Source organism: Zosterops lateralis (assembly GCF_965231275.1).
Source record: "Zosterops lateralis genome assembly, chromosome: 3".
Classification (NCBI taxonomy): domain Eukaryota; kingdom Metazoa; phylum Chordata; class Aves; order Passeriformes; family Zosteropidae; genus Zosterops; species Zosterops lateralis.
In genome coordinates, this window is record NC_139764.1 from 23,336,726 (window position 1) to 23,355,462 (window position 18,737).

General features: G+C 39.9%; 1 protein-coding gene across 1 annotated transcript in view; it reads left to right on the plus strand.

The window, feature by feature from the left end:
• The window catches only part of ALK (ALK receptor tyrosine kinase), a gene marked incomplete at both ends in the record, with an annotated part of 302,815 nt that overhangs the window by 87,025 nt on the left and 197,053 nt on the right, over nucleotides 1-18,737 (plus strand). Inside the window, one exon of the mRNA XM_083856843.1 lies at nucleotides 7,201-7,365. Within this exon, the coding sequence (XP_083712969.1) occupies nucleotides 7,201-7,365 (165 nt within the window). The remainder of the gene's footprint in view (nucleotides 1-7,200; nucleotides 7,366-18,737) is intronic.

An 18,737-nucleotide genomic window follows, 5' to 3' on the forward strand; every position in this document is an offset into this window, starting at 1 on the left:
AGCATGTTTTCTAACAACTGCTGTTAGTCAGTACTTCATTTTTTTTTTTGCCAGAACTGGCATTAGAAATGCACTTTCATGTATTGTTTTTTGCTACATGCATGGGAGACTTGGTGGACAAATATTTCTTGTGTGGAGAATGAGCTCTGACACTTCTTGGAGCAGGAGGAATGAAAACAAGAGCTGTTGCTAGTTGTTCTCCCAACACCCCTTCCTCACACCTCTCTCTGTAGCTGTCTTGAAAGACTGTGCTTATAATTGATTGATGAAAGAGTCCTGGCCCTTTCTTTGTAGTTTGATTTTCACTGAACAAAGCAGCTGTCAGAGATTTTGGTGATTCAGTCCCTGGTGCACGCTGAGGGGCTGGGTGGATATAAAGTAGATGCTGTCATTTTTATGATTCTCTTAACAAATAAATGAATAGCTGCATTATTGCTGTTTTCTCTAGGGAGTGGCCCATCCACTGTGGCTCACTCCCCAGAGGATTAATTTAAATGCATCTGGCATGAGCAGAGCCCTGGGCTCCACAAGGAGGCATCCAGGCCCAAGCACCCTTCCCAGGATGTTGCTGGGATATTCCCTGGGCTGTTGCTCCTCTAAAACTTTTTCTTCAGAATGCAATCTAGCCTTAAAGCCCCTTCCAAAGGAAACCTGAGTGGTTTTCTGTAGAAGGGAATACATGTGACCTTGCCCCTGATAAGTAACAGCTGTTACTGTTAATTACCCAATTCAGTCTTGTCCCTTATAAGTAACAGGTATATTCAATAAAGGTAAGTGTGATAAAAGGGAGTGGGTTAGCTAGTGAGGGGGAAATTCATGAAGGAGAAGGAATCTTGAAGAAGAAGGATCATGAAGAAGAGGGATCTTGGGGAGAGAGAATCCCTGCTGTGAGGTCAGTGTGGGTGTGCAGTCAGAGCCTGTTGTTGGAACCTGCAGTCACAGTCTAGCTGGGTAAAAGCTGCAGTCAGAGTCTGCAAACTGATCCCTGCAGTCAGAGTTTAGCAGGAAATAACCAGCAGTCAGAAGCTGCAAGGGAAACCTACAGCAGGAGCTGCTGCAGGCAGAGTCAGTGAATGGTTGGAGTCAGGATGGCTGAGCTGTAAAGAGGAATAAACCAGGACCCTTTTCCTGGGGTGATAAACAAGGAGTCTGTGTCTTGGTTTATTTCTACCCTCTAACAACAGGGCTGCTGCAACAATTTTCCTTCAAGGTGTGCATCAAAGGGAGGAGCAGTGCTGCTGCTACCAGCCTTGACCCTGCCCAACAGCCACCACCCCTGGGTACTGGGGAGAAATTGGCCCCACTGAACTCTTTCTTGCAGGCAGCAAACTCTGTGGAGCCCTTGAAGCCCTGTGAGGGTACAGCAGCAACCCTGTCAGTAATTTCAAGGTCAGAGCATCGTGCTCAGAGACCTGCTGGTGCAGAGGAGGGATACAGAGAGTGATAAGCTAACTTGTGCTAAGTAGCTTGAAATTAAAAGCTGTCCCTGGTGAGCACAGGCTGTGTCTCAGGGCAGGGAGAGGAGCTGGTGGGGTGCCCAGCTGATCTCACTGCTGCGCTTGCAGGTGATTGAGGTTTATCAGCTGGTATGGACCCCAAAGTTGTGCTGGATGATGCAAAGCTGTGGGGCTCCTCAAGTGCCTCCCCAGTTCCCCATGTCCCCTGCCAGGCCATGCTGCTGCTCTCATGTTTGTCAGCTCCTGGAGCAGCAGCCCAAGGAGCAGGCAGTGACTGTTGGCACAGGCATTTTACTATGGGTAGTGTGACCCAGGGTGCCTGGCAGGGACACTTGTGACTTAAGCGTCCCTTAAAATGTGGGGTTTGCCCTTTCTCAGGGCTAGGCAATGGAAGGAAATAGGTGAAATTGTCTCTTCAGACTTGCTTGCTCAGCAGGAACAAGGCAGTTAAACCCTGCAATTGTTTTTGCTCTTGAATTTGTGTGACTGTCAACACCTTTTCCCTTTTCCTTTGGGCTTTTTTTTCTCTGCCCTTCCATCTTGTGGTAGATTCCCTGATTTTAAATTGCTGCTGTAACTCCAGTTATAAAGCTAAAATACAGCACCAGGAGTTCATTTGCAAGAAATTTCACCTCTTCTTTGTGCCAGTAGGGCAGTGCTCACTTCCAAGGACCTGGCCTGTATTTGGGTCCCTCTGGGTGTTCAGCAGGGGGATGAGCTGACAGCCAGAGAGCACAGTGTCTCCTATTTATGTTATTTTCAGGGAGAAAAACTTATCACTGCAGGCTTCTTTGTGGCACCCCACATGTGCACCCTGGTTTGGTGAATAGAAATTCAGAGAGGCCTGATGAGGCAATTGAAACCCTTAGATTGAATGCCCTGTGCCCTTTTGTACTCAGAGGGAATGGGAAGGCTTTAGGAACTGGCTCTGTCACTAGGATTAATAACTGGAAAATCAATTTGTCATTTTCCTGTCATAAATTAAAAGCTTATAGGCCTTATAACATGAGTAAAATAGAGGTTAGTGGGTATTGATGGAGGTCTCAAAGCTCACTCAGCAGAGCAGATCTCTACTACACAATTTAAATTATGTCTCCTCCACAAGGAATATCTGTCAATATTTGTATTGAAAAAAAGACATCCTGTGCAAGAATATTTTATCTGTTTCTACACTGCTGCTGCGATTGTTGCTGCTGCAAGAGTTCTTGAGGGAGATTGTGGTCCTGACTTGATCGGTGTGAGCGACCTTTACATTGTGCATTTGTCTGTAGATGTAGTATAAATTAGTCATGTGCAAGCTGATGAGGTGCCAGTGAGGATGTACCTCAATAAGCTGCTCCTGCTGGGAGCAGAGAGCATCTCTCAGCTCCCTTGGCTGTGGCAGTGCTGTGAGAAAGCAACCACACACCCTTTCAAAGGTGTGCCAAGCTGAAAGTCATTGAGGAGGAGTGGTTTCTGAGAGTCAGCAGCCAAGGAGGGAAAAGAACCTTTTAAAGTCAGACACATGTAGAACTAGAAAGGGGCAGTATAAGAGGAAACCACCTGCTGGTAAGAATTTTGTTGTTGAAAGGAGAGGTGGTTTAGACCAAATAAACTTAATCTTAGTTGGGCAGCTGAAGAAAGGATATTCAGAGCAGTTTCTTAACAAGAACAGTTTTTATCTCACTCTCAATATTAGGTTATTTTTGTTCTATATAAGGTATGTTTCTGTGATGTGTGGCTTCACAAATGATCCGAGGTGACCCAAAAGTGAATGATCCACAATTTGACCTGCTGCAATGTAGAAGAATACTTCCCTCTAGTTACTGTGTTTTGGTGTATTACTTATATACTATTTTAAGGAATTTGTTTATTAGAAAACTCTAATCAGTGTAATTGAAACAGATGTGGTTGTCAGATACTTTAGTAATCTGTGCACAAATTATTCTTGTTAGGTATATTGATAAAAAATAAATAAATTGAAACGCTCCCAAGACTCTAACATAATCAGACATACACAGATTCCAGTGTCTTTTTAATTGAAGATCAGCTTAATTGACTTTTCAGTCTATGGTTAATATTCTGTATCTTTTTACGTTCTCAAGGCTGAACTGTTTTAGATCTGCAGCCTTTCTTAAACAGGTTTTTATCTTATTTTGATTATAAGCATCACTTTTGTTTCTTCTTTAAAGGTGTAATGATGATGAAATAGACTTCTAATAAATTATCTCTTCTGCCTCTCTCATACCCAGCAGTTGCAGATAAAAGATTGTTGGGCAAAGAATTTTTTGTTTGGTTTTGGGGTTTTTTTTATTTATTATTTAAGAAGAGACTTTGCTATTTTTTACTATATGGAACTTAAACTCCTGTAGAGCATTTAGGATCTGTAGTGTAAATATAGCTCTAACATAAATGCCTGTACTTGGCTTAATTCTCTGTGACGTCTCTACTAGAAAATCATCAGAAATCATGAAAAATCATCCCATGTTACTGACTAGGCACAGTATTCAAGTCCAAAAGCTCTGTATCTAGTCAATTTATATTGATAGTGGGTTTAAAAAAAATAACTGCTAGAAGCTGTGTTTGTTTTAATTGCCTTTCCTGCAGTGATTAGTTTTTCAGCTAAAAAAAGGCAGAATGGTCTTTATCCAGCTTCCAAGGGCACATGACTACTGTTTTCTGTGTTTAACTGGGCAAGAAAACAATAAACTTGGTATAGCCTTTAAATGTTAAGACAAAAGTGAAAAAAGAAAGAGAAACACTATTTTTTTATGCAGAGGTCTAAAAAATGGCAGGTGATTTGTAGCAGCAATTCAAGTATTATGCGGGTTTTGTATTTGCAAGTGTGGCTTATGTGGTCCTGTAATAGCTAACACACCAAGACCAGCTTCTCAGTGAAAAAAAAAATGCATATAATTTTTTTTATGAGGTATATTACATTGTCGATAGTGAAGGACATTGTGAAAGAAGGAAAGCCTGAGGGTGAGAAGTTAATGTTAGCCTTGGAAGACTGGATGCTGTTTGCACAGATTTTTTTGTGTTGCATCAGATAGCATTTCTTTGTCATAATTTCTTTGTACTGAATAGGATAATAGCACTGAAATTTGTGTCTGATACAGGCCTAATTTAAATAAGAGCTTATAAAAAGTACCAATATTCTGGTGATGTGAGGTGACTATTGAATCATGTAAAAGTTCCAAGTGTGTTTCCCCTATCACAGACACTGTGGGATGTGTGAGCCGAATAGTCTCCCTCTCTTCCAAGGAACAACCTGTTGTGGAGGGCATTCAGTGTGACCACAGCAGGCATGCTAGATCCTGCCCACTCTCTGTAGGCCGTTCACTGCAAGGGAAGGAAATGGCATTGCTGCTTGCCTTTTCTTCCTTTATTTCCCTGCTTCAGGCAGAGGCTTTAGCTGTCTGCAGGGGTCATAACACTGGTGTTGACCAGTGACTGGTATTTAATCGCATACCCCAATTAAGCTGTACCGGTTGTAGGTCAGAGTGCTGCTGTGTTAAGGGCTCCACAACTGATTGATAGCTCTCTTTTGAGATGGGGATTCTGGAAAGGGAGACCAAAGTGGGGAGCAGTGCTGGCTATTGACTGCTTGTCACACCACAATCAGCCAGCCAGGGGGACTGGAGGAGGAGAATGAGAACGCCCTGTAGGTATCCATGAAGGGCCTCTCTGCTTGGGTCAAGAGGGTTACAGAGCACAAAGGCTTCTGTTCCCAGCAGCTGGGCAGGAGAGGAAGGGAAGCAAGCAGCAACTGCTGGAAAGCTGAAGAAAATAAGAGATTGATTGGGAAGAGAAATGCACAAAGAATGAAATACTGGATTTGAAATTATTGTTCTTGCTGTGTGTGGTCCTTGGCATAGGCTTTCCCACTTGTCATCCAGTGAGTTCCATCAAAAAAATCCTTGTATGAGCTGTGTTTCTCCCCTCCATAATTTTTTTGACAGAGCCTTAAAACACATACTGCTCAAGGTGTTCCCTGTGACTGGTAAAGATAATATACGTTCTGTAACCTATAGCTGAGTGTTTGGTTGCTCTTTTATCCATCTGGGCTTAGGTGAAAAGTTTAACAGACTCTTGACACTTCATAGAGTTTAAAAAAATGTTTGTCCTGGTTTTTTTGCTTTTTGGGTTTGTTTTGTTTTATATTTTAAAGGCCATCTAAGGGACTGGAACTATGCAGTCTGAGGTTTGGATATGATATTGCAGTAGTAAACTGCATGAATATATCCACAGTTCCCCACTGCCTAAATTGAAGTGTGCTTCATGTATCATGAAATTTATATTGATAACTTAGAGGCCTAAAGAGAGATGGGGCTTGTGCATTTGGATTTAAGGAGATGTGTGTAATCCTTGTTACTGCTGTTTGTGGTGTGAATGGACTCCTTATGTAACATGGCTTCCCTGGTGTTGTGAAGTATTTAAAATGCTGAGTGAATGATAAAGCACTTGATTAAGAAAATCAAATATAAGCTGGAAAGAAGACTCTATTCCTTCCAGCTTGCTGCTAAAAAGGGAAATTAGCTGGGAAAAGTATAGCAAGAGGGCAACAGTATTAACCTTCAGATTAGAAAATATTTTATCACCAGGAGAATAGGCTGAACTACATAAATCTGTTCCCACAAAGAAGAAATTAGATGTTTAACAGAGAATGTAATTGAAGTTTAAAAAAATCAGTTAATTTCACTAGTGTCAATTCAGATTATTTGTTTCACCTGGTTAGTATGGCAAAACAGAAAGACAGTGCAGAATACTCCAAGGAACAGCTGTATTTTTTTTTCCTTGGGCTTTTTCAAATGAATCTAGCCTGTTCAGAAACACTGAGTTAGTTCTAAAATAATTTCTTTTTCTTACTGAATATCGTGTTGAGTGCTGACTATGGTGACAAAAGCAGATGTATACTGGGCATTCCAGGAAAATTTAATGATCTTGGCAATTAAAAGTAAAATCCTTGCAGGCTGTCACCTCATGTTGTGTTAAGCAACTTGAACTATGATGTGATGGTAAACTGGACACTGGGAAGTGAGTCATAGTTGTACCAGCAGGGTAATGGGTTTCTCTAGAGAAACATCTCAAAAAGAGAAATCTCTGTTGGAGGCAGTTGCTAGCTGTGCTGCCTGAAGGCTGGAGTTCTGCAGCAGCAATTCAGGTTTCTGCTGCTGCTGTTATCTCAGGAAGGAGTTTCAAACCCCGTGGTCAAAATGTCACCTCCTGGGGTACAGTCCCTGTGGTTTCCAGCATATTCCATATGCCCAGGATAGGTGACTCCCTCTGTAGAGACCTGTGCTCACTGAGATAGAACATGGGTGTGAATCATGTTAGGAGTCTTTGCACTTTAATGGTCCTGGTTGAATTTGAAGCAGCATCCCAGAAAAGATTGGCTTTCTGTCCCATTTCATCAATTGACTAAGCTATTTTCCTTTCAATCCAGATGATGCCTTTCCCCACTTTACCCTGAGCTGCCCTTTGACCTGTGCTAAAGGGGAATTACTGGCTCTTGGGCATTCCTTTTGATTTGCTGCTGCCTCCCTAATGAGCCTCCCTGTGTGACCCATTTCAGGCCTATTTTTGCCTGTCTGTTTACAGAATTCCCTATTTCTTTTTACCTCATTATTGAAAAAAAATCAAGCCCTAACTTACTGAAGTATAAAATGAATGTGCAAGCACATGTATGTGTACCTACCTCTGAGCACAGAAGACACTGAGTTTAATTAACCTGGCATGTTTCGTGTCCATTTTCTTTTTCCAGTATTTGACTGCAACTTTGAATCTCCTTGTGAGCTGGAATATTCCTTTACCTCAAAGGATCAAGAAACCCCCAAGAATGCGTGGGTCAGACTGAATGCAGAGGAAATCTCGCAGCTAAACCTCCCAGATGGGCCGGAGAGAGATCACTCTGAGAGCACACCCAAAGGTAAGATGGATACAGCTGTGTAATGCTGTCAGTAGTGGTTGGTTTTAAACCAAAAACACCCTTGCTTCCACCCCCTAAAATGACCATAACAGAAAACCCCAAAACCCTACCTGAACAAATGTGTCATCCTGAAGTGCTAAAGACAGCTGTAATCCCTTTGCTTCAGCTGACAATGAGTGAAAACAGAGTGACAAACAAAAAGGGGTTGTTCTGCACAGGAGAGATCTGTTTTCACCTAATTGCAAGCTCCATCATATATCTATGAAGCAAAGTATCAAATACAGTCTTATGTAAAATCTGAACTGGGCTGGCCATGCCATGGATGATATTTGGATGAAAACTGTACTGTGGTGCCCGTGTTTAAGGTCATTCAGTGTTTGGAAGAGTCTGGCCTTATCTTTGCCCTAGGTCCTGTTTACCACATGTGTTTGCAGACCGTTTTAGGCAATATCCTTTTGTCCAGGGCTTAGGTTCTCTGTTTGGTAAGAAAACAAAGATGGCCTTTGTCCTTAATATGAGAAAAAAGATCCTGTCTCCAAAGAGATTGAGGAGGCCTCAAAAGATGAGAATCCAACAGACTTCTTGCTTTTCTTGGAAAAAAATATGGTTTGTTGGAATTACTTTTCCTGCTTATGATTATATCTGTCAACAGCAGCATATTTAATTAAAGATTGTAAATTCTGAAAAGATTTTTAGATAAATTTGTGCACTTCTAATCATGGGAAAGCAGAAGAATTCTGAACATCCTTTCAGCTGTTAGTGACATCTGCTTGGAACTTCTCTCTGGAAGGTGGTGTTGATGAGAATGGACCTACAAAAACAAAAAAGAGGGAGCTAGAGCTACAAACTTGTTGGAGGACAGATAGAGATGGTGCTGAAGGCAGTCTTGCCCCTGATATATTGCAGCTGTGTTAATTACCAAAGAGTGGGAACAGCCTTGCCCTCACAGCTGGGTGTGATAAAAGAATGAGTGAACTGGTAGAGAGTCAATTGGGGTTTGCTGGTTGTGCTGTGGGGAGGGAGGGCAGAAAGGGTAAGATGCTGTATGAGGGACAGACAGGGTTAGGTGGCTGTGCTGGGGATAAGGAGCAAGCTGGAACCACAGAAGGAAGAGAGGAGAAGGAGAGAAAGGACCAGAGCTGTGTGGAGCTGCCCGTGGGTGCCTACATAGAAAAGGTAATGAGAGACTTTTAGGTAACAAGATGCTGATGCTTGAAGCTTTCTTTGGTGTCAGTTGTACCTCCTCTATCACAAACTTTATCCAAGAAAACAAAGATGTGTCAGGAAGGACAGCAAAAATTTCAAGGGATATGGAACAGTTTCCATAGTAGGAAAAACAAAATGGATAAAGATTCTATTTAATCTCTGATGGGAGGGGTCAGAGGTCTTTAAAAAGCAGATTGAAAAGCATTGGAAAACAGCTGTGAAGTTGGTGGGTTACAGGTTTAGAACAAGCAAGCTGAAACATTTTTCACGTAGTACCTGAATAAACGGTGCTAATAAAATACATGAATTAAAGTTTTGGGGCCAGAAGTGTGCGTAAGTTTAAAGAAAGATCAGGTGAATTCTTGCAGAATGCATTCATCACTGGATGCTTAATTCAATAGTCTGTTTAGAGTCGAGAAGCCTCTTACACAAAGGGTTGAGAGTGAAACGATTCTTTTCTTAGAAGCCAGCATTGGAGGCAGAATTCTACTTTACAGAGCTGAAGTCTGACTGCTCGTGACAGTTCTTGTGTTCAAGCAAATATTGAGGAAATTTTCTGTGCTGCTTTCATTCATATTCTGTTTTCTCATCCATACCAGTAGTATAGCACTTTTCCCCAGATAGCCATTATAAATTAACTTTTAAGGCCCATTGATTCATCAGCAGACCAAGTCATTTTGGTGTGATCTGTGTCGTGTGTAAAGCAGATGGACCTCATTTGTGCTGCATGCAAATATCTTCTGATTTCTGCATCAATGAATATCCACATGCATACTGAATTTCTTCCCACAAAGGTACAGTTCAGGGAAAGTTTGAGGTAAATCAGAATTTCCATTTTGTTCTTCTTTTTCTTAAATTCTAGTGCAAGCTGGCTGCCCCTGAAATTTAGGAGTTAAAACCTTGTTTTGAATTGAGAAGAATAGCTGTTGTTTCCCTGGAGTGGGGGGAAAAAATGGGGAAAACCATAAGAAAGTAAATGTGTTGTTCCAGGTAAAGAGCCTGGCCAGGACCCCATAGTGCTACATGTTGTTAATGTATGATTCTTTTGGATCCATTTCAGTAAAGTTACACCTTTGTCTAACTCAGATTTATATACCTATCAAAGTGGAAGAAAGGGAGACTCAACCAAAGGTGATACTGGTTGATGATTTCCAATTGCCTATTGGGTTAAAATTCTATTTCTAAGCCCAGATGTTGGGGGTTCTCATCTGGAATGCAGGCTATTTAGGCTGAAATTTGTGTTCTGCTGTTTTCTTCTATTCTGAGGGGCAGGTAACCAGTGTCAGACTGAGTGGATTTAGATTTGTGGGGCATTAGGGTGAATTATTTTGTGTAGTTTACTTGCTTGTGTATGTGTGGGCTTGTTTTTTTTAAATTACCAGGCATGTTGGACATAGTGGTAATTTTTTCTCGGTAGACCCGTAGGTCTGCAACTCATCGATGACTGTAACTCTTGCATGTATAAAGACTCATTTGGAAATCAACACTTGGAGCTAGCATCTCTCTATTTTAAATCACTTTAATTACAGCTGTTTGGCACAGATAGTTGTGTGGTCTGTTTCAATCTGAAATAATTAAGCACAGTAGTTCCAACCCCCACTGTTTCCTGCAAATTGTACTTGCAATTATCTCAATCTCATTTCATCTCCTTTGCAGACAGTAATGCACAGAGATAAACAGATAGCTTAACTAGATTTTGGGATGGTTTAGCTCATCCTTGTCACTTGGTTATCAAGTCATGGCAAGACATTGATAGAGACAAATGTCTCTGGTATGATTCATTAGGCTTCACATGAGTTTCTGTAAAACTCTCGGTAGAAAATCATAAGTAGATCTCCCAAAGAGACACATTGGAAGAATTTCTGTATTTTTGCTCCTGTCCAAAGAGCATGATACAGCTCAGTGTCAAGAAGTCAGAAGTCAGCATGGATTAAGCCTCCTAGAGGAAGAGCTAACTCCTGGTGTCTCAGCATCTGGTTGCAGTCACAGCTGAGCAACCCACTCACTTGGCATGTTCAGCATGTAGTGTCACACAAATCATTGATCTTCTGGATAGGAATGGATGGTGAGGTGGCAGAGTTTGATATTAAATTATTCAGGGTAAAAGATTGAAGGTCTAGTTTGTGAGGAATTGAAAAGGGATGCTTAACCAGCTAATAGTGGCAGGTGAAATTTAGTGCCGGTTATTTGAATTGAGGTGGTGGGAGAGACAATCAGAGTTTGGCAAATATGCAGACAGATTCTGAGCTGGTTACTGTCACTTAAGCTGATTTAAGGGTAAGAATAGAGCTCTGAAAGCATCACCTCAGTAGCAGTCACAAAATAAATGTGATTTGGTGGCTTACTGGGAAGGGAGTTGAAAACAGGAACAGTACTCTATAGTATAAATGTGTGGGGCAGCTGTCTTTAGAACTCAGTCTTCTGTTCTAGATCCCATGCATCAAAAATCTTTTAGTACAGCAGAAAAAGTTTTTTAAATAATGGAAATAAAGATGATAAAGTATGTAATGGCTGTCTTCTATGAGCACTAAAATTGACTAGGGCTACCCTTGCTGCAAGAGGCATCTAAAGGAATCCATGTAGGGCTGTATAGAAATCAGATATTTATAAAATCTTTATAAAATATGTATAAAGATTCATAAACTACCAAGGGTTTCTAAAGCACTGTAAGGATGAGTACAGAAGGAATATTTTATATTTCTTCTAATACAGTATTGGACAGCATCAAGCAAAATTATTAGATATCAAGTGAAACAAAAGGAGATCCCTCAGTATTTAACAAACTCTGAAACTTTCTTCCCAAGGTATTCTTGTTTCTGGAACCTTTTTTGGTTCCAGAATTTGTGGGTGGGCAAATTGGCAGGATATGTGCAGGGAAGAGAAATCATTACAGCTACTAAATCCTCAATAGAACCTTTTCTGGCTCAGAAAGTCCTCGTGTAACTGGTCCCTGAAGGCCAGTGGGTGGTGAAGGACAACTCTCCCTGTTCATACATTCTTTTTCATTTTCTGTTTCCAGCTGTCTGTTCTCAGAGCCAAATGTTTAAAGTTAATGGATCTTTGGTCTGATAGGACTGGTGTGGTGGTGTGTTCCTTGCTCACCTCCCAGCCCAGGCTTAGGTTCCCTTTGAAAAAGGATAGAAATACATTGATAGTTTTAGACCGATTTAGAGAGTCAGAGAAAAGTTGCTGCTTAGACATTTACTGTTATTTGCTATTCTGTTAAAGCCTTGGGAATGCTATCAAACCATGCAAAAATATCAAGTATTTTATAGGAAGAACTGCAGGACTGTTTGCTGATAGAAATGTATATTAGGGAGGCGATCAAGGTTTTGGTTTGTTTTTTTTTAAATTTGTGCTAAAGTGCTTCACTTTCCTCCATTCCCCCCATCTTGTAAGCAGAGCAGTGAGTGAGAGAATCACTGGTGTATCTGCAAGCTAAGCCCCTGAAGATCTGCTGGGCTTATTCACATTTCCAAGTCTGACTTATGTAACTTTCTGCAGGGTCAGAGATTTAAGGTTAAAGTTCCACTGATGTGCTAAAGACTGACAGGAAAACCTCCATTGCTGGGATCCAAATTGGACCTGTACATGCTGTAATGAGTAGGCAATCCATTGTGTATTACTAGACTTCTTTTTAATTCATGAATAAGCAAAGAGATGCTATAAAAAATTCAAGCATTCCTGCATCACTGACTGCATTTATTTATTTTGACAAGTGTGATTAATTTTTAATTATTTATGACCCTTTATAATATATTATACCAGCAAATGCATTGCAGTCCATTGCAATGAAACATGAGGAACTGGAGATCTTCAGCTGTGGCAGTATTTCCTAAGGAGGCAGGTGAGACAATCCAGTCTGTGGTTAGAAGGAAGGAGCTTGTAGACCAAGGAAGTTGCACTTTCAGCTGTGTGTGTGTATGTTTTTGTCATGCTCAAGGTAGAGAGTCTCTGATAAACCTGAAATGGGTCAAACCAGCCATAATTTCTATGCCTCTCAACTCTTGAGTCAAACTCAGAGTTTTCTGTACTGTGGGGGTCTCTAGGATACAGCACTGAGTTTGACATCCATCAGAGATGGTTTAAGAGCCATCAGCAAGTGGAACTTCTCAGAATTCAGCTCTCCTGCTACCTTATTGCAGGGCTGGTATTTTCCTTCCTCCAGAGAGGCACTGGCTCAGCTTCTTGCAATGCTCTGTTGCCCTGGGACTTTGGTTGGCAGCATTTGTGATCCCTGATCTGAGACCACAGCTGGGGCTTCATTCTGAGTCAAATCATACAAGGAAGAGAGAGAACCACTACTACAAAGTTAATCCTTTGTATTTAAGGAGGCAGGACCAATAGCAGCTGGACTCAAAACAACTGCATGCAAACTGAGTCCAGGTCTGATCAAATGTCAGAGTGATCTGTTTCTAACCATAAATGCAGTTTTAAATGAAAAGGATTAGAGTCTCAACTGCTCCTGACTGTGGTTATGCAAGCAGGTTGCCTGCTCTGCTTTTAAATCTGTTGATTGTAGATCCAGTAAGTGAATTTCTGCTTCTGTGATTTGAAGATTTCAGGACCAGGAAAATATGCAGCTGCTTGATAAAAATTTCAGATGAAGAGAGAAGTTGTGAAGGTGTGATCACCATTCCAAATAAAAATCAAAAAAAGTAATAAGCCACGCTGGAAATGTGAACGCTGGTTGAGACAACTTCCTAATGGAAAATGTAGATTAAACTTTCATGAAGGATGGCAGGGGAAGTGGGTGATGAATGAGGACAGTGCCTTAACCAGCCACTGATTAGTTGAAAAGCTCTTATGTAAGTTCTAAAACAAGAAGTATCTGCATATTGTGTTAATGTGGTTTTAATTTTTGTAATTATTACTAAAGAAATGGAGCAAGGCTAAGGCGCTGAGCATATTAGCAAATGGGAGATAATGAACTGCAGGATTATAAAATGGCTGTTGACTTTAATTTATGATTCCTCAGACAAAGAAGAATGAGGAGGATAATAAAAGATAATAAATAATATTTTGTTTCAGATTATCACTTTATTAACAAAATAGAGTATAAATCAGTGTGGGCTTGCAAGAAATAAGTAGGTGATAAGTTATTTTTCATGTAAAACTTAAGCATAAAAAATACTTGTATGACTTAAAATTCCACAAAAAAAAAAAAAAATCTCTTAGAAAAAGCTCTTTACCAGAAAAAGCTCTTTACCAGGAGAAAGAATAAAGAGTAAGGAGAGTAGTTGGGCTCACACTAGACAGACAAGTTTTCCCTTTACATTAATTCTTATACTGGTTTGAGGATATGTCTTGATCTTGTGGAATAGATCCAGCTTATATATCTTTTAAAAAAGATATCAGAGGTATTTCTTATTTAGTAAATCATTACATGGAGCTTGAGATCTCAACACCTTAGGCTTGGAGAAAAGAAACAACAAACCAGGAATTGTTTTCTAAGGAGAATTTCTATTTGGAGGAAGAATGTTTTTTAACCTGTCACAAATTTTGACAGAAAACTTGCAGACCTGAATGTTTATTACAGACCTGAATGTTTATTGCATTCCTCTCTCTAAAGCTGGAGAAGAATTTGGATCATCCTGCTTCAATCCAGATGGCTGAATGTCCTTAAAAAGATACTGCTACGATATGATGCCACCCCAGTTTCATTGTTTATATGCCTTCAGATAAACTGCAGGTATCCCATGAAGATCTGTGAACTTTTGTACTTCCATTTAGTTCAAGTGGGATTCAGTTTCCTCTTAGTTATTTTCCTCTTTAAGATGTAGACAGTGTCTCAGTGGAAATAATTGCTGTGTGTAAGTTGAAGGATCAGCTACATACCACAAGTGAAACAGTAGAAGAATTAAGTGAGGTCTGGAAGTAACACAGGCTGAAAATTATTCATCAATCCTACTGCAAATGAGAGATTTATGGATTTGTAGGGATGACTAGCAAGTTATTTGTATACAAAGAGGGGGTTTAGAATTAAAAATATTATTTGCAGCAAATAGTTCTGGCTGCTCTAGATTAGATTTTGAGACTCAATTTGGCAACATAAATGTATCAAGTATTACAACACATACCCATAGGGATTTATGCAACATTAAGACACTAAATGCAAACCAAACTTGCTTCCAGAGTCCACTGGGCTGTGGAGAAGGAAAAATACAGCATTTTCATAAGGATCAGATTCCAGTTCATGCTCTGTCAATACAAGAAATGGACCAGGTGTTCCTAGCATTTTGCAGCTTGCTCTTCTCATTAGGACTACACTTGTGCTTTGCTGTTGCAAAATTATTTCCCTTTAATGAGCCAGCTCTAAAGAGGCAAATTATTGTCTCGCTGTAGGACAGTGTGTTTGTTTATAGACTTGATATGTATTTATACAGACTATGGAGAAGCACGTGGGTTTGTTGATTTTAGAAATCTTGTTTGTTCATTTCTTAATTCAGTGAAGACTTGCATGCAACATCCAGCAGTCTATTCCCCAAGCTGAAGAAGAAAAATTAATTTCAGTGTGCATCTGATGTTAGTATGCTCTAATGGCTTGCTGCATACCTGTGACTAATGTACTCCAACAAGTATATCCAGAAAAGGCAGAGACAATGAAGAATAAATGGGTTGTAAAATGGTCTCTTTTTCACTCCTAATGACAGTTTCTCCTTGGCAAGATGAGATGCATATTATTAAAAGGACAGCTGGAGGGAAGTGTGTCCTGCTCTTGGCTGTGTTTGACCTTTTTGTAGGAAAAGACTACTAGATTAACACGCATACGTAATTTTTTTTCCCCTCTCTAGTGTAGGGACAATGTCCTTCATCAGGAAATGCTTGTCTAAGTCCATGCACATGTTGTGTTCAGAGAATTTTTTAAGTGAAAGTTTTTAAGCATGGAAAACTCATATTTGCACAAAAAAAAAATCTTCAATGGATGAATAAGTTATTTGGCAGATTTGATTTCTTTCTAGCCTACCTCCTGCTTCTATTTTTTTACCATGCCAATGGCAGCTCACACATATGGCTCTGTACACAAAAATACAATGCAAAGAAGTATCAACAAGGCCCTGTGAGCCTGGTAGCCCCTTGGCTGCATTTTGACTATCCTTACCAAGCATGGTCTTACTATATCCATTACCAAATACTTCAATAACCTGTGCTTCTCCAGCACTTCACCTAGGTGGTTCTGAGACTGCTCTAAGGCACTTTGTATGGTGTTGAAGAGTTAGGAGAAGGGTTTCTCCTGTTGTCAGAGAGAAACTAAAGCCCAGTGTGGTTAAATCAGTAGCCCAGTTGTGTTCCCTGCTGTGCCAAACCTGAGTCCTTTGCACCTTAACTACTACCAATTGTTGGGGCCTGTTGATGCCCAGTTTTTTCTTCATGAAGTTGGCTCGCTCCGCTAGTAATGAATAGATGTTATTATGTGGGATTTTCTACAAAACTCGTGTGAGATTATGTCAAAAACATCATAAAATTGACAAGAACTGAAGTATTTTTGCTGTTATTCTTTTTCTCAATGATAGTCTGTTGTATTACAGTGTATATACTGTGTAAGTATATATCTTACACACCTAAGCTTGGGTGAATACATTAAAAGAGAGTCACAGAACTTAAAAAGCTAAGAGGTTTTACTGCTCTGGCTCTTGCCAAGAACAATGTCCAGCTTGATGTCTTGATTTGGAAATCAGATCATAAATTGTCAATTTCAAACTGTGGTAGAGAAAATATGATTCAGTAAGGACCTTGGCATGGATGAAGGTGAACTCAAGTACAGTTTAACCATTTTGGTAAATTTGGGTAAAGAGAGGATTGATTTTTAATATTTCTATCCATGGTTTTCTGATTAATTTGGAGTTGTTTAGGTGTAGTTCTGTAAAGGATGTGTTGATACCAATGCTTTTGTAATATCTCATTTTTCTCACAATTATGTGTACTAATTCAGAGGTGTTGCAAGAAATATTCCCCTAGCTGTGCCCTCAGGTCAAATCTTACAGAAACTGTTAATATTAAGGCTTACCAAAGTAGTTTTGTTTACCTTCACCTTGAATGGAATAGGACCTCTGAACTTAGTTGTTTTCTTATATAGTAGCTTAAATTCAATATGCTTATTTTATCCCACTCAAAATAACCAAAGAAGGTTGCAGAGTTGAAGACAAGACATTGAATGAGAATTGTTTCCTATCTTTAAAAAATAAATTTCATAATACCCTGCAATGTCTGTTTTGGTGGCCCCAAGCAACTTGCCTAGTTTCTAATGAATAATCATTCTTTCAATTATGAGCTAGAAGCTATCCCTGAAGTTTCATCTGTTTCCTTTGTTTGGTTGTTTTGAGAGCACAGTGATTAAACAGATGGTATAATGCATGAAGATGAGAATGGCCATACTGGGAGAGCAGGAGAGGAAAGAAAACTGATGGTGGGACTTCCCCAGATGTTCTCTCACTCTTCAGACAGGCTGTGCCAGAGGCTGAGCTGAGGGCAGCGATGGAACATGGCCCTCCATATTAAGTTGTAACTCTGCTGGGGAGCATACTGGGGCCTCCAATCCTAGACCCTGTTCTTGTGTTGAGCAACACGTCCTTTCTGAGCAATAAATTAAATTGTGTGTCCTGCTCGTGGTAAGGAAATCACTTTCTGTAAGTCCCTGTGTGTCCCTTTAGTCTCAACAGCTCAGGCTTTCTCATCTATCATATGCAAGTAATTTGGATATGTTTGGCCTTCATTTTTCACCTTCCTCAACTAAACAGGATTTTATAAAAGTTAAATAAGAGTCACTGTCTTTTGTTAAAATGACAACACTGTGTTTTTAAAAAAAATAATTTCTAATTCACATTAATGGTTCCTATCAGTTGTAAAGTCAAATGAAAGACAGCCTTGTTAGCTGAATGCTTCAGTGTCACAACAGAGATGAGAGAAGGACCACTTCCTTCTAAATGGTATTTCCTTAAGAATTTAAGAAATATAATAGTGGGCTTTTAGTCTTTGTTCTACATTTTTTTGTTTTTTCTATTCTATGGCTGTGGGTAGATCTAACCACTCTTCTGGGAAAGATGTCTTTCTAAATTATCTCACATAAACACGAGTATAAAAGGTGGTGAGTAGATTTCTCCACAATTGAAAAGATGTTCAAACAGCAGAAGCAGAAGATTTGTTACTTATCCCTGCCTGTGTTAAAAGGATAAACCTGATGAGGGACTGAACTACAATAATTCACCTTATGTGTTGCTTTTAGTGGAGGACATGTGGCTGTTTTCCTGTGCTTCCAGTGGGGAAGTGGAAAGGTCAGGCACTGAAGGGAAGCATTTTGCTGTGTACCACAGATAGGCATCTCTGGCAGTAATTTAGACCTTTGCAAGGCACTTCAACAGCATAATAAAGGTTAGATCACAACTCCTTTTCACCTGTCGCAGTAGGTTTGTTTATCAGAGAAAAACCCAAGCTGCAGAGCTCCAGTATTGATTTTGAGCAGAAGGTTCAAGGATGTTCTATTTTCAAGGTGTTCGTTCAGAGCATGTAAGAAACAAAAAGCCTGTGTTAAAACAACATTAGGATGCAGGTTTAACTCCACTCTCTGTTTTTCCTTAAAGTGTGGAAGTATTTGAGAAGGAAACAGAGATTGTTTTGTATTTGACTGCTGTAAAAAATTACAGCTTTTCAGAGTACCAGGTATTGATAGGGCAGGCTCTTCTGCCTGAATTGATCCTATATGTCAAGAAGGTCACTTCATTAGAGGTGAAAGTTTGCTGTGACTCACAACTTGAAATTTTACATACTGAACTTTCTTAGGCTGGGGGAAAAGAAATTATCCTATCGATGACCTCAGTGTGCCCCATAGGGCACAGTAGGGAAAGCTCTTTTATTTCTATAGTCTTTGGTTCACCTATCCAGTTATCTCAGGCAATATATTCAGTGTTATGTTATTAGAAAATCAAGATTTCTGAGGAACGAATAACTAGCTTGCATAGTTAATCTTTGTTTTATCATTAATTAAGGGTAAAAAGCAAGAACATGAGAAGGTATTATAAAACATAACTTAATTCAGAAGTTGCGGCTTACACCCATAATAATAATGACTCTCTCAATGACTAACCAAGGCAAAGGGCTATCTGTTCTGAAATCAACTTCTTAAAGATGCCAGGCCATTTGCAATTGGTGGCAACAGCTGAGTAAACAGT